Source organism: Oreochromis niloticus, linkage group LG19 (assembly GCF_001858045.2).
Source record: "Oreochromis niloticus isolate F11D_XX linkage group LG19, O_niloticus_UMD_NMBU, whole genome shotgun sequence".
NCBI lineage: Eukaryota > Metazoa > Chordata > Actinopteri > Cichliformes > Cichlidae > Oreochromis > Oreochromis niloticus.
The window spans coordinates 30,539,774-30,563,401 of NC_031983.2; the positions used below are offsets into that span (position 1 = coordinate 30,539,774).

A 23,628-nucleotide genomic window follows, 5' to 3' on the forward strand; every position below is an offset into this window, starting at 1 on the left:
TTGGACTGCTAAGTTAATGCTAAGTAAGCATTGTTTGAAAAAGTAGCCAACGCCACCTTTGAAACAAGGTGTCTCACTGTGTTCTCACAGCTGGGCTAACAGATGAAAAAAACATATAAAGGCATAGATGAAAACCTAACCTTAACCCTAAGCAGCTCACTGGTGATGTGGTGGGTGTTAAAGGATAATCAGAGGACCTGTAAATTAAGAGAGGTAGGGAAAGGGGTAAAACAGACGTAGTACCTGTTTGATAGAGTCTCATTTAGCAGAGCATCTTTCTCTGGAATTTTCCCAAACCACTGCATTTAACTTCCTGTGCTGATTCACAATTCAGAACACAAGCTGCTGTTAAGACTCTCAAAGTAAATTATTAGGGGAAGCAAAGAGTTCCTTATCCAATTTAGATGAACCAAGCCCAGAAATCTGATTTAGCAGTAAAATAGAATGACGGAAATGAAATTACAAGACGCTTGTTCTTTCTTTCCAACAGAGGACGATCAGATGAGCAGCGGTGAGGGGGCCGAGGGCGATGGCGGTGGAGGCGGAGGCAGCAGCAATTCCAAATCCGGCCCGATGGCGGAGAAAGACGACAACAACAACGACGAGTATGAAAACTACGACGAACTTGTGGCCAAGTCACTCCTGAACCTGGGCAAGATCGCAGAAGACGCTGCCAACCGTGCCATGACGGAGTCTGAGATGAACAGCAACTCCTCTAACAGTGCTGAAGATGAAGAGGAGGAGGAAGAAGAGGAGGAGGAGGAGGAAGAGGAGGAGGAAGAGGAAGAGGAGGAGGAAGAGGAGGAGGAAGAGGAGGAAGAAGAAGAAGGGGAAGGGGATGAAACTCAGAGGGGCGATCTGAGTTTGGACGTCGACAGTGACGTGGTTCGGGAAACGGTGGACTCTCTCAAACTGCTGGCACAGGGTCACGGCGCCGTGCTGTCCGACAACTTGGACGGACAGGAGTTCGAGGACGGCACGGCCGACAACGGGGATGCGATTGACTGCACGAACAATGGGGTAAATGCGCACAACGGTGGTAATGGACAAGTTAAGACCACCAGTAATGGCCAAATAGAAAACAGCGATGAGGAGGTGTGTTTGAGCAGTCTGGAGTGTCTACGGAACCAGTGCTTCGACCTCGCTCGGAAACTCAGCGAAACTAAGTCCATCGACCGAAACGCACCGTCCCAGCAAAATCACTTCTCATGCGAGGATCCCAATCAACAGCCCCAGCATCACGGCTACGGGGACTTCCACAACAGCCAGGACGACAGGCGAATGCTCGATAGGAACTATTCCGACATGGACAATCTCATGAAGCTCGAGGAGCAGCTGAGCCCACGCTCCAAGGCCTTCTCCAGTTGTGCACACGACGACCGGTACCACGCTCACCACCGGGACTTCGATGAGGACACGGCCTCTGTGACCTCGGACCGATCAGAAGAAGTGTTTGACATGACAAAGGGGAATCTGTCCCTGCTAGAGAAGGCTATTGCACTAGAGTCCGAACGCGCCAAGGCAATGAGGGATAAAATGGCTGCCGAGGCTGCCAGAAGAGACGGGGTGAGGTATGGCCATGAAGATCACGGCCCGCGGCACGGCTACGGTGTTGAGCGTAAAGCCCGGCTTCCCGATGGTATGAAGAAGCCTTTCTACCATAAAGGTGAGCCATTCTCTCAAACACGGATGCACACAATACGACAACAGCAGCATTTAAGCTGGTTCAGTGTGGTTCCTCATTTTGTAAAAGAAATCCGAGTGTTTGAACAGTTTTCAGTATGAGCTGCACCTGTTCGATCGGTAGGATCCTCCACAGTTTCACAGTGTAGCTCATTTTAGAGAATTAGGACAGTTAATCAGCTCAACCAGCTTGGTAAACAGAAAGTATCACGGAAATGTGAGGATCGCAACACGTTCCACCAGGTCATCGGGAACCCAACCAAGGTTAGGATTAGCATTGGGCTTTGTGCAATGTTTGCCAGTTTGGAACATCTTTAGTTTCAGAAATTTTTGCATGTGACTAAAATAAAACCCAACCTGAACCCTAACCCTGGACCGGTCCCCAGTGACGTGGTGGATGTTAAGACCTTAACAAGCTCAGGTAAAATGTTTTCCTGACAACTCTGTATTTTATCTATCCTGTGCTGGAGACCAGGCAGCCCACATGCATTCTGGGAACCTCGCTGTAACCCCAGGACAAGCTTTTTCAGCCAATTTGGAAATTCGCATCTCGGTAGCAGCGGGAGCGGCAGCAGCAGCTTATGTTGTTAAAATAGGCCAGCATGGAAACATCAGAGGGTAGGCTTGTCAGGCATAAGTAATGGCAATCTGCACGGCCTGTTAGGACCGAAAATCTCATCCCTGTGATGCAGCTTGGGGTAAAGCTGCCTATTTTTAAACCTGTGCAAACACTTGGGAGGAGAAACCACAAAATAGAGGCCTTCTGTCTGCAGAAAGGATTCATTCTGCAGGGAACTCTTTAAATTTGTTGAGAGTAGCTATGAGCTACCATTCAGATTGATACCGACAAATATCAAGCTAATCCTGCAGTACAAACACCGCAGAACACCCTCGGTTCTAATTGTTATGCTGTGTACTGCACACAAAGTAAAGTCACAGAAAAATTACATTGGCATTCACGCAGCGGTCTGATTGCAAACTCCTTTGTTTAACTCTTAATTATTCTTCTTATCATATCCTTTACAACAACAATATACGGGCCTAACAAGGTTAAATTGCTCCCTCCCATAAGGAAGATATCAGATGAGAGCAACAAATAAGAGCATGCTAATTCACAGCAGGATGGTATCACACCTTAAATGCCACACATCTCACAGCAGGTTTATATTGCGACTTAAATGCCACACAAATGCTAATTTCAAGGGCCTTCTGTGGCCTCTGTGTCTGGCTAATGTTGGAATAATGAGAGGACGCAAGATGGCTGCGTCACGATAGCATCTTCCCTCAGGCGAGATAGTAGCAGACACTCGTTGACCAGGGTTCTTGTGCGTGATTTATAAAGTAGAGCATGGCGAGGAAGAGGGCGGGACGGGGAAGAGAGAAGCATGAGGTTGAGATGAAAATTGAACAGCATCAGAATGACCGATAACGAACGACGGGCCTACTGACTGCACATTAATTATCCAGAGATGGTATGGTAATGGGGGCCATTTGCTATGCAAAGCGCAGACCGTCCCCAGCCACAATCAATATCCACTGCTTTCTAATATGCCTTCCACTTGGCTGCCTCCACTCCCTGCAAGAGGAGTGTGGCAGGCACGAGCATCATGTCTGTGTACACGTGCGGTCATGCGTATGGAAGTGGGGAATTATTTCCAACATACAAACATTAACAGCCAATGTAATAAGAAGCCATTAAAAAGAAGCCTTGGTGTACACGCAGGCCGCGTTATCAACGTGATATTACCCTGGTGCCAGACACGAGAGCCAGACATGACGGAGCAGTATGTGCCGTATTCATGGGCCCCTGTAATGTGACATAGATGGACGACGGCCACCGAGGATAACGAGGAGTTTTGTTCTGATGAATGAGATACGAGATTTGGTTTGGTGACTCATTAGTAAATGAATGAGTAGGTGTGCCTTCATGTCCCCTCTTCATTTTGTCTTTTATGAACTCCTTCCACTTTGCTTCATCCACACATCCATCCATCCCTCCCTCCATCCATCCATCTCTTCCATCCATCCATCCCTCCCTCCATCCATCCATCTCTTCCTTCCATCCATCCATCCCTCCATCCATCCCTCCATCTCTTCCTTCCATCCCTCCATCCATCCATCTCTTCCATCCATCCATCCATCCCTCCCTCCCTCCCTCCCTCCCTCCCTCCATCCATCCATCCATCCCACCTTATCGAGATCTAGTTCCAGGGGTCTAGCGCTTGTCTCAGGGTCTTCTACTGGTTGGAAACCTCACCTCATGAGGCACAATGGGCCTCCAGTTATTACAGACATAAAATAAATCTTGAGCAGAGCAAAAGTTCAGGGAATTCAGGTTTCTAAAGATGTTTTTAGACTTAAACTTCAACCACCGAGCTTGCTAATGTGTGTTATTACCTACTGTTGCAGCCTGGAAGAGTTAGTCAGCCAGGTAAATGTTCAGGCTCAGGAGTATTTACCTTCAGTGGTTCAGCTGATCTCCATCCACTTATAGGAACCCGTTCGCTGCACTCTCTGCACCAGCAGCATTATTTCTGAATCTCGCAGCTGCAACTGCAGACAGTTGTTCTGACTTTGCCACACAGTTTGCTCCGTTAACCCCCAGCAGCTCCGGGTCTAACCTCTTTTCTGGTGTCAAACCAACATGCATTCGAAGCCTCTCAGGAGACGGACAGCTGCTGGTAGCACTGCTATTTTCCCACAATTTTCCCAATCAGATGTCTATTTTTTATGGTGAATGGTAAATGGACTGGTATTTATATAGAGTTTTTCTGCTCTCAGTGAGCACTCAAAGTGCTTTTACGCTGCAAGCCACATGGATGAATCGGAGGCAATTTGGGGTTCTGTATCTGGACACTTTGGTGTCAGGATCGAGATGAATCAGTCGACCTTCCGATTACTGGAAGGCCTTTTCTACCTCTTGAACCACAGCCGCCCCCCAAATTATATAACCGTGTGTAAAATATTCTTTTACAGCCATAACTCTGAATCCTGGTCTCCATCTGAGGCTGAGGCCTGACTTTTAAGTTGAAGCTCATTTCTATAGATTGTATCCTCTATTTTATTCTTCTGCGCATTAACCACATCTGCTGGTGATGGGTGAGGATAGGAATGTAGACTGACCCATGAATCGAAAGCTCACCTTCACGCTCGGCTCCCTCCTTACCACAACAAACTGTAGCAGTCCTCCCCCACTCATATACAGAACCCCAACCTTCTCCTACTCTGCATCTCAGAGCTTTATTTTGGTTCATCACTCCGTGTTTTAGTCGGAGCTTCTGAGTTACACAGGCCTTTGAAACTTTAATCAGTGGTCTGTCTTTCTGTGCAGTGAGATAATTACCCCTCCACTGCCCACTCTTCTAAAACATGCTCCTGGTAAAGGTTTCTGTCAATCCAACGACTCCAAATTCATTCTGCAATCTGACACGGCTCCGAAACTCTGCCATGAAAATGCACAAACCTGTTTTCACTTTCAAATATCGCATATTTACTGCAGCTCAGCTTGACTTTGCACGCGGGGGTCAGAGGATTTTAAAGCTGGATGGTTGCATTTCCAGAAACAATGCCAGTTGGCACAACTTGGCATCGCTGCTTTTTGGTGGTAACCATATCTGCTCTGAGTCTGAAGGAAACAAGAGACCCAGGTTTTGGAAAGGGAAACACAATCTCCTCCGCTGTGTGTGTTTGAGGACAAGTGCATGTACCCAGCAAACTGTCACGTGCAGCTGTGAGCTGGTTTTAATGAAGAAAAGCATGATGCGGCTTTAAAGGAGCCTAAGTTCTTGGAGGTCAAACATGTAAAAGTTCTAATATTTCACAATTCCTTCAGATTTAAACAAACAGTAAACAAACTCGATCAGAATCTCTGCTTCTTCATACAAACACATCCTGGAAATTCAGAAAAGTGTCTGTCAGGTTCACTTTATCGTTCCAAATGAATATCCATACATATAAAATGGAGCTTCAAGTGTACATTCATTCATGTTTACAGAATTGTGGTGAATATTCACAGAGAACTTGTGATAAATAAATGTCAGTGTCTGGTACTGATTTTATTTTTTGAATGAAAACATGTTCAAATCAGAAAAGTTTCAGAGCTGCACTGGTCCATGACAGTCCCTGCATCCCTGCACCAAAGGCCAAATGGTCTCTCCCAAAAGGGGAGAGGGAGAACAACATCACAAATGTTTGGAACGATGAACAGAAACTGTTCCTTTCAGAAAAAGTTAGTTTGGATTTGGTGCATGCTTTCATACTTCATTTGAACATCACCTTTAATATGTGTGAAAACATTCAGGTGATATGAGCCTCGTATATAAGAACCTGCAAACAAGATTTCTGTTGCTGACCTGTAAAACTGTGTTTCTGTGGTCGGTCAGAGATCACACATCCAAATATTTCAGCCTCCATCCACCTGCGTTAACCTCCATGCTCACAGATATTTACCCTGAAACATTTGAAGGACTGAACTGTCTGTGGTTACCTTAAGTACCTTTGACGTTACTAAATCTCAACATGAGGCAGAAGCTGCTGTTCACCTCAGAATAGTTTTATTTGTTTCTTTGCTGTAAATTTAATGTCACAGTTTTCATGGATGCAGTGAACAGTGATGTCCTCAGGAGAGCTTTCATCAGTGGGAGGAGACGGGGTAGGCCGACACATCATATAGGGTGATCGTGGCTCAAGAGTTGGGAGTTCGCCTTGTAATCGGAAGGTTGCCGGTTCGAGCCCCGGCTTGGACAGTCTCGGTCGTTGTGTCCTTGGGCAAGACACTTCACCCGTTGCCTACTGGTGGTGGTCAGAGGGCCCGGTGGCGCCAGTGTCCGGCAGCCTCGCCTCTGTCAGTGCGCCCCAGGGTGGCTGTGGCTACAACGTAGCTGCCATCACCAGTGTGTGAATGGGTGGATGACTGGATGTGTAAAGCGCTTTGGGGTCCTTAGGGACTAGTAAGGTGCTATACAAATACAGGCCATTTACCATTTACCATCTAAATACCATCGCTGTTATACTCTGTCATATGTGACATGTTCCAGCGATCAGTGTTCATATTAAATATAACCAAAGTTTCTAATAATAAGCTCAGAGCCTGTGCAGTAAACTCAGGCTGCCGACTGATGTAAACAGTCAGTCAATCACAGTTTTTTTCTACTCTTGGCTCAATATGAGGTCACAAAGATGTGATAGAAGCCCCACTCATCTACCCTTTATATGGGCAGCCAATCAGAAGAAAGCCGTGTTAAAGAGGGAGGAGCTAAAAGAGCTTGTTTCAGACAGAGGATGAACCACAGGGGCATTATTTTGAAGCGTGAATCATGCAAAGCCGCCCTGCTGGAGTCCAGAGAGGAGTTGTAACGTACAGTCAGCTACCACCTAGGTGCTAATGACCTCTACATCTTTCCCCTCACAGACGCTTCACGTGTGGACAAGAAGGAGAGCCGGTGTCCAACGCCGGGCTGCGACGGCACGGGTCACGTGACGGGCCTGTACCCGCACCACCGGAGCCTTTCGGGCTGTCCGCACAAAGACCGGGTGCCACCTGAAAGTAAGCGCTCAGCAGCGGTGTTTGTTGCTCAGGAGTCGGCATGGTCATGCGTGCGGTGCTGTGAGTGTCTGATGCCTCGGGGATTACACGGGTCACGGCGGCACTTCTTTTGTGACCTTTTGCACGGGGCCGTGGGTTTGCTTGCCGATTGCCTGCCTAATGTGCCGTGGTGATGAGGTGGAAATGAGGCTGTGATAATGCACTAATAGCTGCAATGCAGCGACTGGAGTCAGCTGCATTGACTGACAGCGATCGAGATGTGGGTTGCATGCTTCATCGGTGTATATGTGGCTGAAAGAAAAGGTCTTTCCTTTATTTGTGTACCTTTTTAATTTTTAATCGAGTCCTTCAGTTTTCTCTAAAGTCTGAAAAGCTCACAGACCTTGGTGCGCGCTGCAGCCGTCCACGCCACAAACCCTCTTCATTTATTTGTATTCCTTGCTCAATTAAGTTCCACTGGATAGAAAGGCAGTGTCATATCTCCGAGCCACAGATCAAGTGAAGTGGCAATAAACATTAGCCTTGAATGAATAGTGACGTTTCCCTTTAGAGAACTTACCCTGGCTATTTAGTCTCATTCACCTTGTGCAAACTTCTCAATAAAAGCCCCCTTTACACGTTTCATTAAACGTAGCGTGAAAATCAAGTTATGATCCGCCGTGACCCGGACTGCAATCAAAATAAAAGAGGAGAAATTAGTTACCATTAAAGGCAGGCTTGTAAAGACCAGCACAGTGTCACAGATGTCTCTTGTTCCGTGGAGTGCCGCCCGCACAAGGTCTCCAACCTGAGATGTAATCATCTCCCAGAAATGTGAAGTCGCTCAGGGCAGCTGACCTTGAGCGGGATCAAGAGCCCCAAAATGGAATTTGGAAAGGTCTTGAATTGATTGTCACTGGAGATTTGGGGATATGATATCCGTGTTCCTCCTCCTTCTTCTTTCTCACTGTGTCCGGCTAACTTTTGGAGAAGACGATACCACGGATGATTCAGGCGTTCGGGGAGCCGTCCCACTTCCTGTTATTGTACCGACACTGGCCGCGCATCAGCCAGGAGTGCAGCAGGTGGCGCTCATGAGTGCTTTCACCTGCTTCGAGAGACTGTATTTAAGTTTCCATCAATCCTGAAATGAAACAAGTCTTCTGCCCTTCAGCTTTTCTCTCTCTGTGAATCTTCTTACGATCATAAAACATCAGTTATGGATTTAGGACATGGCGTCCTCTCTCAGCGCACCTGTTTCCAACCAATAGGAGCGCAGGTACAGCCCAGCAGAAACGTCTGTGCAAGCAGAAGAAGCAGCTGGTGGCGTTGTGATGTCACTCATCCTCACAGAAATGTATTTTACTACAATCGAAACGTAAACAATTAGAAAATGGAATTAAATCTATCGTATCGAGACGAGTTGGAGGTTACCTCCTTTTTTTAATGCAGTGAGTCTGAATGTCATAGTCACCTCTCCCTCCCCTGTCTGCGTGTCAAACTCTTTGACCAATCACGTCCATCCTCTCTCAGGATGCAACAAACGGCTCGGGGCTCGAGCTCAGTGTCTTTGTGCGCAGCACCTGCTGTCAGGAATGTTGGAGAAGCCTGATTTTGGTGTGCTGGTTATAAATATACCCGGTACGGGCGTGAAACAAGCTTCAGGGCGTTAGGGCGTGGTACCTGTGCGCCCGTGCACCTGAGCAAACAGATGTCATTCCATCAGGACCGTTGCTGTGCAGAGAGGCGTTATCAGGAGCTTTCAGCGTTATCGGCCATGTCATGGCTGACGTATAAGCGGCCGTGCACAGAGACTCCTGTAAAGACAAATACACGCCACACATGTGACTGCCTGCAGGGCAGATTCAGCGGCGGGCGAGCCTCTCCCCCCGTTAACACATTTGCTGTACTGAATGGACGATGTATTATTAATGCAGTGGCTTCATTTAATTGGGAAATCACACAGTGCAGCCACACTCTTCCTTTCCTTGTGAAAAATGACGATTAAATTAGATCTCAAATTCATTAATTCCCGTTCCTGCTTGCCCATTGTAGCTCCGTTCTTGTGGAATATTAAAATATTTCATCAGGGAGTCCTTGTTTTGGTCTTTAAAGTGATTTACCTTTGGTGCACGCGACGCTAGCGCAGCCACATCCTGCTGCGGTTAATATCTGCGCTCACCGATTCTGCCTTTAATTTCTCGGCATTGTGCGCGCGTCCTCGCAGAGGGCAGGAAAAACCCGGGAAATGCATAATGTATTGGCTTTTGGCGAGCTGAGGCGGCGGGCTTTGTCCAATTACCTGCGCCCAACACCAATTAGTATGTAAGGGAAGGAGGATTATGAGGGGTTAAAGTTTAAGGGGGTGATAATGATGAAGCTGGTGCCGATGGGGTTTGGCCCCGCACGTCAGCGGTGTCATGCCGACCCCTTCCTCGCGCCCCGCCCGCGGTGCTCTGGCGCTTCTCTCGGACATCCATAGATCATTAATCTAATTGGCCGGTTGCCGAGGGGATGCGAGGCAGTTATGGACTGTTTTAATGGTAAACGGTATTGAAGACTGCACTCTTACTCTAACGACGAGCACGTGATAACAGAGCGCACTCCATCACGGCGCTGCGCCCCTCTGTCTGCTTCTTCATTGATTTTAAGGCGGCATGTGTTGTTGTGCATGATTGCTGGCTGTTGGTCGCTCTGCTCTTTGCATGTCCACAAATTTCCCTCCATTTCTTGCTGGCTTTGTCCTGCTAAACTCAAATGACATCTTTTTATTCATGACTGCCCCGTTCCATGAATACTAATTTGAAAGAGCTGGATAAGTGGAAGCAATATGGTGGGAAACCTCGCCTGCCCTTTCAAACTAGTGTTCATTAAAATGAAGAAGAGGTCATTTGGGTTCACTCAGGCTCATTTCTTAATGATGTTTATAATGCCAAGCTCCTCACACTCTAATAGAGCTCATGGCTGATTGTAAGGGGCTCCTAACCTTCCCTGTCTTTCACTCCTATCTCCTGTCTGTGCGAAGTTGTGGCAATGTATGAGAATGTTCTTAAGTGTCCTACGCCTGGCTGCACGGGACGCGGCCATGTCAATAGCAACAGAAACTCCCACCGAAGGTAAGAGCTCAGCCCGGACCCAGCGCCTGCACCCCTCCTTATTTCGGTTATGTTACTGTTGGACTTATTTCAGTTATTTTACTGTGGGATTTATTTTGGTTATTTAACTGTTGGACTTTTTCTGTTCGTACATGTTCGATGGATTCTGTTTGCACCCTTCGTGTCTTTTTCATTTGATTTAATTATCCTTAAACTCGTCATTTTTGCTTTCCTCTCACATTATGTTTATGTGGAAAACATATGGAGGACCAACACTGCCATATTTAAAAATAAATGACTTCATGAAAAAAGCTGGTATGTCCTTAAATACACAAAAACATAGTCTGCTGTGGTTGGTTGCTGGCTACTTGTAGTCACACTACAGTGAAAATTGTACAGCAACTTAATTGCAATCAGTTAAAATTGGTGGTTGCCTGGTGTTTGTGTTTAATTTTTTTGACCAGTGAGACGCGCAGGCATCCCGGGTACCAACGTTGGTTTCTGCTCGTCTGCGCCACAGACATCCCATCATACCAATGCTGTTAGAGAAAAAAACCCTTCAGACTATAAAATGTTGCTGTGGCATCATTAATTATAATAAAGTTGATTGTGATGGGGCCACGGCAGGAAGCTGAGTGAAGATCATGTTGGGACCTCAGAAAAATTCAAGTTTGAAAACCTTTCATAAAACACTTGTTTCAGAGGCTCTTTGAGTCGTTACTTAGTTATTTTTGATTATAGCAGTTTTGGTCTTCCACAGAAAGCCCTGCCTGGAACGCAGGACATAATTAAAGTAGTCCAGCTGCCATATTTTAGCTGAGCCTGCTCCGAATGCAGCAGCTCGGCAGCATAAATCATTTATCGTCTCAAAAAAATGGCATCCGTCAGGTGCAGGTTTGGAGGGAGAAACCGAAATAGCAGGGCGCTCGTGCCTGTCAGACGGGGCGAGGTGACAGTGAAAGAGGAGTGTCACCCTCAGCAGATGCTCAGGGAGTCGGGCGTAGCAACAGCCATTAGCACCTCTCTGCCACTCAGCCGGGGTGACGGGAGAGGTGCAGACCTGGGAGGACCACAACGCCTCCCGCCGCGCTCGGCGACATGGCGGTGGTGCAAAACAGGCGCGCTGCAGACGTGGAGCAGAAAGAGCTGATAGAAGCCTCCATCGTGTGCTCCTTCACACTTCCCCATCTGATGCACCCTGATGGCAGGTGCTCCACGCTGGCTCCGGGCCATTGTCACAGATCATTTTTCCAGCGCTGCGGCTGACAGCCTGGATGGAGAATAATCGGGGTTAAGGATAACAACATGAACTTTTGTCACATTTGGTCAGTTATTTGTCAGGAGGAAGTTGCGCGGCGTTTCCTGTCAGCAGGTGTTTGAAGGAAACGACCGCGTTTGTCCATATGGGAATATCTATTCTGAGAATGATTTTAAGCTGTTCAACCAGAAACATACAAGCTGTTACTGACTGCGTTGTTACTTAAAATGCAAATTCATTAATTTTCCTCACTTTTTAACACTTTGTGAACTACGGTAGACGCTGCAATCGACTGTCTGACAGGCAGATGTGCTCGAGCTGTTTTCAGCCCAGCAGACGCTCTGACAGGCGCTCTAACGAGCCCGACGCTTCGCAGCGTGTGCGTTCGTTGTAACACTTTCACCTATCAAAATGCGTCCTCCACCATTCGCTCTCTCTTTGCAGTCTGTCAGGGTGTCCCATTGCCGCCGCCGAGAAGCTGGCCAAAGCCAAGGAGAAGCACCAGAGCTGCGACGGGCCCAAGTCCAACCAGGCGTCCGACCGAGTCCTAAGGTAGTATTCACTCCACACCCCCAGAATTCAGCACAGTGTGTTGTGAATGCAGTGCAGCGGCAGGCGGGACGTGGCTTTGTTCTGGTTTAAGCAGAATAAAATGCTCGTGTCATGTTGGAACGTTTTGTTCTTTCTTCACGTGCATCCTGTAATTGAGACTTGACGTCTTCCCCTTTTTTGTTTCATGCTCGTGTTCTCCCGTCCCCTGAGAACACATCCAAGAGACCGCATGTTCATCGCTCTGCTCGTCATGGATGCTTTATAACATTTAACAAAATTGGCCTCATTTATCAGAGCGACGGCAGAGCTTTTTGAACGAGTGCCTCTGTGATAGTCATGAAAATGCTGTGATGAAAAAGTCATAAGTAATTGTACGTTTTATATTTATATCTAACTGAACATCAGCAGTTTAAGATCTTGCATTTCATTTCTTCTCGGTCTCCGATTGAGGCCATAAACGCATATCAGATGATGAAAGCATATCAGAAGTATGCAAGAGTAATAAAAGCGTAAATTTAATTTAGCTGTTTTTATTGTCTACGCTTGAAAAATACTTATAGCAGGATTATGTTTTTGAGGGAAGAGCAGAAACATCCATGCTGTGGCACATAAAAGGGACACGTCTCCATCATCCAGCCCCACCCTCCACCCTCTAACCCTCCGGTATTCCCATCTTTCCCTCAGTCTGCCCATTTTTAGCCGAACCCCAAGTTTCCTCTCCTCCCCCCGTGGGCAATGTTGAATGCCTCGGTCCAACTTCCACCCCCTCGTCATTTATTTTCCAGGCCAATGTGCTTTGTCAAACAACTGGACTATCCACAGTATGGTTACAAGAACAATGTTTCCACCAGCACGCCCCGCTCCAACCTGGCCAAGGAGCTGGAGAAGTACTCCAAGACCAGCTTTGACTACAGCGCCTTCGACGGCGGCAACAACCACCACGTGTACGGGAAACGGGCCATCGCTCCCAAAGTGCACGGGCAGAGGGACACGTCGCCCAAAGGCTACGACGGTACGACAAACTCGAGTTGTTCGTGTGACGGGTTTTCTAATGCGCCGATGTTCCTTAGAGAGAGAAATCGGGACCATTTTAAAGATAATGAGTAAAGACGTATTTTAAAAGTCACTGAAATGAGTTTAGAAAGAGAAAAAGAATAAAAATAGACAGCAATTCATTTTCTTTCATCTGGTTCAGTTTGTTAGTAAAAACACTCAAAACCAGTAAAAACTGCACGTTTGTAAATAATACACAGTCCTTACTGTTACAATGTAACAACGCTGTGAGACTCAGTGTAGCCCCGCCCTGAAGCTTCTCCTGCTTCCTGCTCAGACTCTAGCAGCAGAATGACCTTCATGTTTTATTCAGACCTCAGAGCAGCAACCGAGACACAAACTCATCAGCAACAGTTCACCGAGCTCAGAGGTCAGCTGACCTGGAGGCTCCAATCAGGCTTCAGAGCTAATATCCTGCCCCCTGCTGGTAATTAGCAAGAATGCAGCACATGGGAAAATTTGCCAAAGTGAAGATTAGTGAAATAAAAATCTGTAATTTTAAGCATTCAGCAAAGTTTCACTTTATATTTTTGAGAAATTCTGAAATCTGAACGCTGGTGAAACCTTCAGAGCGATGAACTCTGACATGCACAAACTTCTCAGTAACTTCTCTGCTCTGCTGAGCAAGAAACTGTAAGATGAGAAACAGTGAAACCTGCGAGTTTGTGCCACATCTGCAGCATCTGCATGGAGCACATCTAACCCAGGTTTTGGGCTTTGACTCGCTGTTTCAGGACTGACGTGTGAATCTGACACTTTTGTTTGTATTTCTGGAAAAACCTCTGCTGCTTCTTCTCATGTTGAATTTCTCGTATGCATCCACAGCCAAACGTTACTGCAAGAACTCCAGCTCGGCCAGCAGCACCACCAGCACCTACGCCCCCAGCAGCAGCGGCAGCAGCCTGAGCTGTGGCGGCGGTGGCGGCGGAGGGGGCGCGGGAGGCGGTGGTGGGGGCAGCAGCGCCAGCAGCACCTGCAGCAAGAGCAGCTTCGACTACAGCCACGACATGGAGGCCGCCCACATGGCCGCCACCGCCATCCTCAACCTGTCCACCCGCTGCCGGGAGATGCCCCATGACATGGCGGGGAAGCCGCAGGACCTGTGCTCGCAGGTAGGGCGCCGCCACGATGTCCTTTAAATGCACCTGTTGTAAAGTAAGGTCAGCAGTCTGACTCAGGTGTCCGCCCTCTGATCGCGCCCACTCAAGCCGCGACTTATTTCGCCGTCACGTCAGACGAAGGTAGGAAGTCAGACACAGGAACAGCTTAGAGAATCAGCTCAATTTTCAAAATAAAAGATCCCTAAGCGCTGCTCCTAAAATGCTTGCGGAGTGATGTGACCTTAACTCCTGCGACAGCTCAAGACCAACGTGCACCCGCGGGGTTACACAGGCGCAGCACCGATCCACCGCAAGATTATCTCTGTGCGTCCGTCATTGTACCAACGCTGACAAAGAGCACACACACACACACACACACACACACACACACACACAGATCCAGCCTGTGTCTCACACTCACAGCTCAGCGGGCAGTTTTTTATTTTCCGTCTGGGGATCAGATAGGAGCAGGACGAGGCCCCGTTTGACACGGTGTGAGTCCAGTGTGTCATTTCTGAGGAGATAAGGTGACGGTGTTCCTGTATTATCTGTGCCCGGACGCTGAGCCAGAAAATGGAGGCCGGAGACGGAGCGCACAGCGGCAGGCTAATGCTGGCTTAATGCTAATGTTGACAGCAGAGAGCACGGCGGAGAACGAGGGCGACAGAAGTGAGAATAAAGGAAAGGTGGCAGATTTGTAAATGTCACAGAGGAGAGGAGGAGAGGAGAGGAGGTGTATCGCTCAGGACTCGTGGTGTGGACGGTTTCTTTATGAAGCTTTGCACAGACACACCTCCCTGCTTCTCAGTCGGTCCCTCCACCTGCTCCTCCTCCTCCTCCTCCTCCTCAGCCTGCTGGTTGAAGGATCGGTCTGTACGATGTCGTACAGCACTGACTGTCCACTGAGGTCCAGTCTGACCGAACCGCCTCCACACTGTGAGTTCAGCCAAGTTCACCTCCTTTCCACCAACGCGGTGCAGAGCCGGAGCTTTCGGCCCCTTTTACAGCTCATTATTACACAAGCTGAGGTTTTACAAAAGGTCACTGCTAACCATTTATGCAGGTCACAGGGCAGTGCTGTAAACAGAGATACCTGGACCTCCCTCCGAGCAGCCACCTCCTCCAGCTCCTCGGAGGCATGCCCATGTCCTGGGTCTGCTTTGCCAGTCCAACATGCCGACACACCTCACATAGAAGCCACCCCGGAGGTTTCCTGGTGAGATGAACCACCTCGGCCGACTGTTTTCTACTCCGAGTTCCTCCTGAGTGACCCTGCTGCTTCTGTCCTCCATCTACCACATGGCTGTGGGAACATAAGTGTACCAAGAAATCTTCACCACAACAGACCAGTACAGCGCTCCTCTCTCCCAACTTATTAATAAGAACCAAAGAAGTTGAATTCCTTTATTTGGGGCACCAACTCCTCCCCAACCCAGAGAGGGCGGTCCTCTCTTTCCTGGTTGAACAGCAATCTTGAACTTGGAGATCTGCATCTGCGTATCACTCTCTCGTGGTAGCACCTCCCACCTTCGCCTCAGCCACGTGCTGCTGGGTCTGTTCCCGGTTCTTTATCACTGTGCCAGCTCTTTGGCTCAGGCAGAAGTCTTCCTCAGGTGGCAAAGCTTGCTTGTGCATGTATGCATGTAGAAGGATGTGGACCAGAATCGTGTTGTCATGCTGACTGAGATTGCATCGATTACACTTCTGCTTCTATTCTGTCATCTTCCTGCTCTTTCTGTGGTTGACACAACAGCTCTGTGGGCCAAAGGCTCAGGCTGCAGACTTCCTTTTGGCTCTCTGTGATGTCATAGAGATCTGCTATTCAGATCTGTTTACGAGGGGCAGCCAATCAGAGGAGCGTTGAAATGAGCTGGAAACGCGTCACGTTATTATTGTACGTAATAATCATTGTTTGGCCTTCACAGAGGTCTGAGAGGACTGAGAGCAGGACCAAGATCAGGACTCAGAGCAGGACTCAGAGCAGGACCGAGATCAGGACTCAGATCAGGACTCAGAGCAGGACTCAGAGCAGGACCGAGAGCAGGACTCAGAGCAGGACTCAGCGGAGGACCGAGATCAGGAGTCACGGCGACGAGATTCATTTTTCCTGAGCAGCAAAAAGCAGTCGCAGCAACCAGAGAGCAGAGCGAGCAGCGAGGCTGGTTTTATTTTAAGAACTGGAATTAGAGGGTGGAAATAATGTGGCCAGAACTATTGAGCGACCTGGCTCCTTTACACCCAGCAATGCCATGGCAACGGAGGTCAGGGGTCACCGCAGGGGGTTGGGCGGATCAGGAAGGCGGCCCTCTCTACATCTCATCCTCGTTAACTCGATATGAAGGGGTGGGTCACGTTAATTGGGCAGTGACACACAATACAACAGCTGACAAGGAGAGGGCGATGTGCTGAGCACGCTCACAAGGGCGACAAGTCAGCGGCACGCACGGAGAGCCACGTGCCGCCGCGGCCGTGCCTCAGACTCTTTGTTTATCACTGTGCTCTGTTTGTAACCACAGCAGCACAAAGGTGCAACCAGTAAAACCAGTAAAACCAACTTTCACTCTCACTTACAATCCACAAGACTTTCATCCAGGACACTGGGGCTCTGCTCAGTGAGGTTTGCACAAGATCCTGTTCTAGTTTCAAAATTCTTTGTCCCGGGCTGCTCCGTATTCTGGGATTACAGCAAAGATGGGAGAAGCAGCCCGATGGGTGATGACGTTTAGTTAAGCCTTGGACATGAGCGAGTTTGTGTGGAGCCCCCTGTGGCGGGCGGAGGAGACTGCAGCTGTAGGGCTGGATAAAACCTGCACAGAGCCTACGTCTGTTTTATCTGACATGTTTTACTGCCAACAAAACACAAAATAGAATTCATGAAACAGACTGAGTCAGTCAGGGAAGCTGGGATGTGGTGTGTGTATAATCCAGAGGACTGTAATCCCAGAGAACAGGGTTCAGGTTCCCTGTGGGGACTGTGTTCGTTCCCTTGCTGGATTATTCTCGTTGTACTTGTTTTTCCTGTTTGTGTAACAGACACAGTGCTGTGGAAAAGTCTTTGCCCCTTTCATGATTTCTTAGTGTTTTGCATATTTGTTTCAGAACCAACTTTGATATCAGACAAAGATAACCTGAGTAAATACGGGGATGATTTAGAGCACCAGACTTTATAAATGATGAATAAACTGTAAACATGTCTTTACTGAGTTGAGCTCCACACCAGCCTGATCGCTGTGAGACAAAGTGAAGCAGGCTGGAGATCAGGTCATGTCCTGAATTCAACAAGGATCCAAAACACGCGGCATGACCTCAAACACGGCGTCTGTTTCTGCATCATTTCCTCGGGTTATCTTTGGAAGCTGATAAATCTGCAGAAACTAAGAAATCATATTTTCCACACGACCCACAGAGACAAACGTGAGCTGCACAGACGCGTCCTGCAGGGAGAAGCCAGGCTTGTATTTCAGCTGTTTGGGGATTTTTAGGAGACGGGACTCGTGCATGATTTACTTTTTATTGTTCCTCGTGTGATGTTTTCCTCCTCGGATAGACGACCCTGCAGCCGGGAAGTTTGTTGGCTCCTTTTTGCTGGAGCCTCGGTTGTTGCAGTTTTCAGGTCCCGAATCTCTCCGCCCGTGTGTTTGAGTGAGCGTGCGTCAGGCTTCAGGCACCAGGGGAATCCGCCCCCGAGGGACGCCGTCGGCCGGGATCAGCGTTGACGCGGGCTCTCCTGCTCGAGCGAGGCAGCAAAGAGACTGAGGAGCAAAGGGGGGGGGGGGGGGGGGGGGGGGCTGTTTGTGAGGGTTTCCGATACGACGCCGTGGAGAGAAACGTGCACGATTTGGGATGCGGCCCGCTTCATTCCAGTCCAGTTCTGTCTCTATTTTTGGGCGTCATTTCAGCCGCCGCTGCTCATCACTCCTCCCTAACCCTCAGCCTCTGCTCCCCCCGCCATGTCTGCTCACATTAGACTCACACCGACACACAAACGCACACAAACACACACTGCAGAGTGCTGGGATGGAAGGAAAGAGAGACGGAGACAGAAAGGAAGAGGAGGGTTCGCAGAGGGATGCGCTGACGACCTCTTCGTCTTTTTGACCCTCTCCTGAATCTGTTACTGTGCTCTGCTAATGTTTCTTCCTACGCAGACTTGGGCAAAAACACCAAACAGAACTGGAGCGTTGTTTCAGATGTTTGAGCTGCAGCTGCAAACTTTTCTTCCTCCTCAGTGTTTTGCCCATCTCTGACCGTAGAGCCTGAAAATGTTTGACTGCTGTTAATCAGACGCTCTCTCTCTCTCTTTTATCCCTTTCTCTCCATCCCCGCCTCCTCATCCTCCCGACTTTAAACGCACGCGCACGCCGACCCCACGCACCCTCCAGAGTCCCGGTCTAGATGTCGATGAGAACGGTACGTTGGACCTGAGCGTGAGCAAGCGTCTTTGCAGCGGCGGCGCAGGCGACTCGGTGCTAACGCCCCTTGAGCCCATGTCCCCCCAGAGGCAGGCCGCCCTGCTGGGCTCCCGCTGCTACGGCATGGGGGACGCGGCAGACTGCTGGGACCTGCCCGTAGACTACACCAAGATCAAACACATAGACGAGGACGAGAAAGAGGTAAAGGGGTCACGGCCTAAAGGTCGCCGAGATCACGTCTGTCTCCATCTTTGAATGTTCGTGATGGATGAGTGACGCGCAGGAGGGTGAGGGAGGGGAGCGGCGGACCACAGGCGGCCGTGACACTGCTGGTGATAATTGCAAAGCAGGAGTGTGTCTCTGGAAGCTGATAGACCATACAGTTGGCATGCGTCACTTATGCTGTCTGCTCAGCGAGGCTCAGCCCAAATTATCTCCCTCCAAGCCATTGATTCAACACTCTGTCTCCAAGTCAAACATTTGCACTGCCGTCTGATCGTCTTCGAGGTTTCTTACCTCGCCGTCTGACTCGCTGTTATATTTGGAATCATTAGAAAGTCATATGAGGGGGATTTTTGAGGGAAACCTAATGAATCTGCATGTTAATTGATGTCAGCGCCGCCGTGCGCGGAGTTACCGTCTCTGTTTGCGTCGTGCTCGCTGCATGCTGGCTTTCTGTTTTTACATTTTGCTCCTCTCCAAAAATGAATTATGCAAAGTAGCACCTTGGGAGGGAATCGGAATAGCTCATCTCATCAAAGAACTGCAGGAAATCAATGCACCACTGCTGCGACGGGCGCATGCATGTACAGTACATGTGCCTCTTTTGCTGTGTGTGAATATTCATAAGAGTGTGTGTGTGTGTGTCTCTTTGGGAGTGTGTAGATGCTAGCCTACTTTCTGCATCTCCGAGTATGCCTGCGTCGTTCCCCCGCCTGGCCGCCTCGCAGCCTGCGCTCCCTTTAATTGGCGAAACTGGCTGGCCCGACCCAGCGTCGTGCACCCCGAGACAGCTTGAGTGCTGGATAATTTGGGCTGTATCTGGACCTGTCTCTTTATGGGCATTACTGTACATACACTGCAAGCACTGAGGGAAGGAAAAGAGGATTTGCATCCACGGCCGTCGAGCCCCGGCCGCAAGCACTGCAGACAAAGGCCCACAGAACACAGGCGGCGGCGCTCTGGCGCTTCACCGCAGTGCCATCTAGTGGCCGAAAGCTGCATCGCGTGGGGGCCAACTCCCCGAGTGTTCTCACCATGAATGTGTGCAAAGGCACGAGGGAGGCAGCGCTTCCTCTCAGGGCTTACTTCCTGTCAGACTCACAGTGATGATTGTTTGAACCACACGTGACCACATCAAGCTCGTCCTTCACTCACTTTGGTTTATTGTGTTTTATCAGACGTCTCCTACATTTTAAGATTTCACGCGCGCTGAGAGACGATTATGAATTTATGAGAGGAGAGACGCTCGCGAGAACGCTCCCTCAGACAAACGTGTGCGGCTGCTTCAAAATGAATTCATATATTTGAAACTGCTCACGAGAAACTCAGAGAAAGTATGGAAGATTGAAACTGCCAAAACAAAGGAATAAAAAGACTTTTACATGCATAAAAAACGATCCAAAATAAATACAGGAATTATATAATTTATAAATATGTAATTTATTGATATCTGTGTTTTTATTTGCTTCTCTAATTGTTTCCAGTTTATTTTCCAAGCACACAAAAAATTATACAAAGAATTTTGGCAGTTTGTGCCTCGAGGCTACGGAGGACAGGAATGGCCAAAATGAAAGAAATGCAATAAATATATTCATAATGTCAGTGAATATTTTATAAAATGTGAAAATCATTACCTTCGTTTTAATGTTCCTGTTTATTTAAAAGCACATGCATAAAGAAATGTAACAGGAAATAAATCCATAACTAAATATAGATCATTAAAAACAGCATAGATACAAATAACAATGAAACATCATTAACTCTATTTAAATTATTTCATAATTATTGTACTTGTTTATTTACTTTATTTCTTATATTTAATTTCTTTTATGTGGCTTTAAATTATTTGTTTTGTCATGTTTCAAAATGTATTTATTCCCTTATGGAGCGTTCTACACAGACGTATTTAATGTTTTGGCTGCTGGATAAATGAAGTTTATCTAAAAATGTCTTGCACATTTATTATCGGAGCCGTTTAATTATTTCTGTATCTGTTTAAATTTCCGTACAGAAGTTTGTTCCATCATATTTGGAAATGTGCAGCTGGAAAATATGTCCATGTGATTTGAGGTGAACTGTTCCTTTAATGGAAAGATTGGATTTATTAAAAAACCTTTTTTCCTCTTCCTCTTCCCCCCGTGTCTTCCTGGTCCACGCCCTCGTCCCACAGCCGGACGACCTCGACCCCTTCCACGACCTCCTGGACGACCGCTCCTACACCACAGACGTCAACATGCCGAGCCCCAAGCCCAAATACCTCCAGTGCAAGGAGACGAAGAAGGACCTGATAACGTAAGCGCCCTCCTCCTCTTCCTCCTCCTCCCACCTGACCCCACCTGCCTCTCCCCACTCATGCTCTGCTTCCCCTCCACCTTGTTTCTTCCTCCATCCTCCTCTCGGCCTACCACCTCCCTCCCCTCCCTCCCGTCCGGCGCTACTGGCAGTGGCTTTGCTCTATGACTTTTATTTCCCAGCGTTATCCATGTGTCCACGCTGATCTCAGACCTGGTAAATCCTGCGCTGCGGTAGACGCTTTATGGACGCGGCAGCTGTCAGTGTGGAGATGTCAGGAGTATGAAGCAGAGACAGTGAAGCTAAACTGGAAACAATGAAAACCGAACACACCAGAAACGACCCCCCTCCCCCGCTTTTTCTCTAATTTTCACTTTTCCTTCTCCTTCCCTTTGGGCTTATAAATCTGTCTATTTTTCCGGTGGCAGATGTCCCACACCGGGGTGTGATGGAAGTGGTCACTTGACGAGCAATTTCGCCTCACATCGAAGGTGTGACTTCCTTTTCTCCTGGTGGATTCTAAGTCTATTTCTCTTTATTGTTTTCAGCTTACCTCGACTATGCTGTCAGGCACCTGTAGGCTCTCTCTCTCCCTCTCTCTCTCTTATCTGTTAGCCCTTTGACTATTTGACCGGTCACGCTGAAGCGGGGCTGAAATACAGGAATAAGAAGAGACTAGAAATTAATTAAAGATCGGCTACATGCTCATTTTCCTAAGCTAAACCCCGGATGAAGCCATCCCTCGATGGGCCGTGCGTAAAGCCGTCTAAGCTGGTGTTATTCGGTCCTCCAGGCCTTTCCCGCAGCGCGATGCAGACTAAGCATTTAGCATTCAGAGACGGCAGGTGGAAGCAGAAATGCTGAGTGTGGGACGAGTGTGCATGGAGCGAGCGAAGCCTCACACTTTTGGATTCCCCCCATCGAAACTCACGATCCCGGCAAAGTTTCCGGAAACGCTCTTCAGCCCCGTTTGAGCCGAGCGCTGCACCCAACCTTTGGCCACGGGCGCAAATACTCAGAGGGTTAACGTTAAAGCTCAGCTCCCTGCACGTGCATCATGGCTTTATTACATTTCCTGGTTGATATCTTGTGTTTTCTGTGCATGCTTTGGAGCGGGAGTGTGAGTGCAGGCTGCTTGTGTTGTGTTTCAGTAGTGGGAGTGTTGGAGTTTTCCCTCCCTGATCCTTGTGTGACTAACGCTCCACTGCTGTATTTTCCAGTCTCTCAGGTTGTCCTTTAGCCGACAAAAGCATTCGAAGCATGCTGGCCAACAACGCGCAAGAGCTCAAGTAAGGCGTGACATGATTCACTCACACGTGTTTGATTTGTATGTCGAGCTCACACGAATGTACGCGCTGCTGACGGAGAGGTTTGCAGGCAGGGCCTGAGTGAAAGAGCTGACCTGAAGCGGTCCGAGTGGGAAAGACGTGCATGTGATTTAAATCCAACAGTGATGGAGAAAAGAGTGTGTGAGGCCGTAACGACAGCAGCAGGAACTCGCCGCATGTTTTAGAGATTTTATGACAATAAAAGACGTAAATATTGTTAAAGAAGCCTCAGAATTAAGATCAGTGTGGAACACAGTAACGTCCTCACATCTCTAACCCTCAAGTTTTAAAGTGATGACATTTGTTCCGGACGGTGAGCTGATCAGTGCCGAGTAACATCCCAGAATTTCGCCTAAACTGTAGCTCGGACTTGTTGACAGCTCAGTTACTACGGTAACCTCCCAGCAGCTGTGTTATTGGTCAGATGATGTGATTTAAAAAGCTGAGCACGGCGTTATGAAAGGATGGGGATTGGCTGGCTCTTAGAGCCTCCGGTGGACGTTAGAGGAACTGCAGTTTCTGACACTGATCTTAAGCAGACGTCGCAGCTCGTTCCTTTGAATGAATGTAGCGTGTTACAGCTGAGATGCCATAGGCCCTGAGCCCTTTTTGCGTTTTGTGCCCCAGGTGCCCGACACCAGGGTGCGACGGTTCGGGACATATCACTGGCAACTACGCCTCACACAGAAGGTAAAGCACCGCCGCGCCATGCACGTATTAAACCCGCAGATCGCTCTCCTCTCTGTAACGCTGTCATTTATCTACAGTCTTTCAGGGTGTCCACGTGCCAGGAAAAGTGGGATAAAGATCATCCACAGCAAAGAGAACAAGGAGGACCAGGAGCCTATCAGGTACAGTACAGACACTCATCATCCGTCTTCTGTCTCCCTTAAACCCCGGCGATAACTCCTCCTCCTCCTTCTGAAACCAGCTCTGCCCGCCACATATTTCCCGCGTGACACGTGATGTGATGCAAAGGAGCCGTGCACGGCTGTGCCGCTGCTCGCCTCCTGTAAGCAGGAGTCAGTATGAGCTCTGACAGGACGAATGTCCTCGGAGGGCAAAGTTTGTGCCGGAGTGTGAAGGAGAAACTCGGAGAGCGTGGGGTT

General features: G+C 48.5%; 1 protein-coding gene across 17 annotated transcripts in view; it reads left to right on the forward strand.

Annotated features, from left to right (window-relative positions):
• Nucleotides 1-23,628, forward strand: part of myt1lb (myelin transcription factor 1-like, b) — a 126,873-nt gene that overhangs the window by 94,312 nt on the left and 8,933 nt on the right. For 8 of the 17 annotated variants that reach the window (XM_025900943.1, XM_019348501.2, XM_025900941.1 and 5 more), the window contains 12 exons: nt 491-1,666; nt 7,094-7,228; nt 10,233-10,323; nt 12,005-12,112; nt 12,898-13,124; nt 13,991-14,277; nt 18,648-18,878; nt 21,070-21,191; nt 21,620-21,682; nt 22,412-22,480; nt 23,147-23,209; nt 23,287-23,370. In XM_025900943.1, the coding sequence (XP_025756728.1) occupies nt 491-1,666; nt 7,094-7,228; nt 10,233-10,323; nt 12,005-12,112; nt 12,898-13,124; nt 13,991-14,277; nt 18,648-18,878; nt 21,070-21,191; nt 21,620-21,682; nt 22,412-22,480; nt 23,147-23,209; nt 23,287-23,370 (2,656 nt within the window). The remainder of the gene's footprint in view (nt 1-490; nt 1,667-7,093; nt 7,229-10,232; nt 10,324-12,004; nt 12,113-12,897; nt 13,125-13,990; nt 14,278-18,647; nt 18,879-21,069; nt 21,192-21,619; nt 21,683-22,411; nt 22,481-23,146; nt 23,210-23,286; nt 23,371-23,628) is intronic. The other 9 variants (XM_025900944.1, XM_025900946.1, XM_025900952.1 and 6 more) reach the window with 9 other exon arrangements.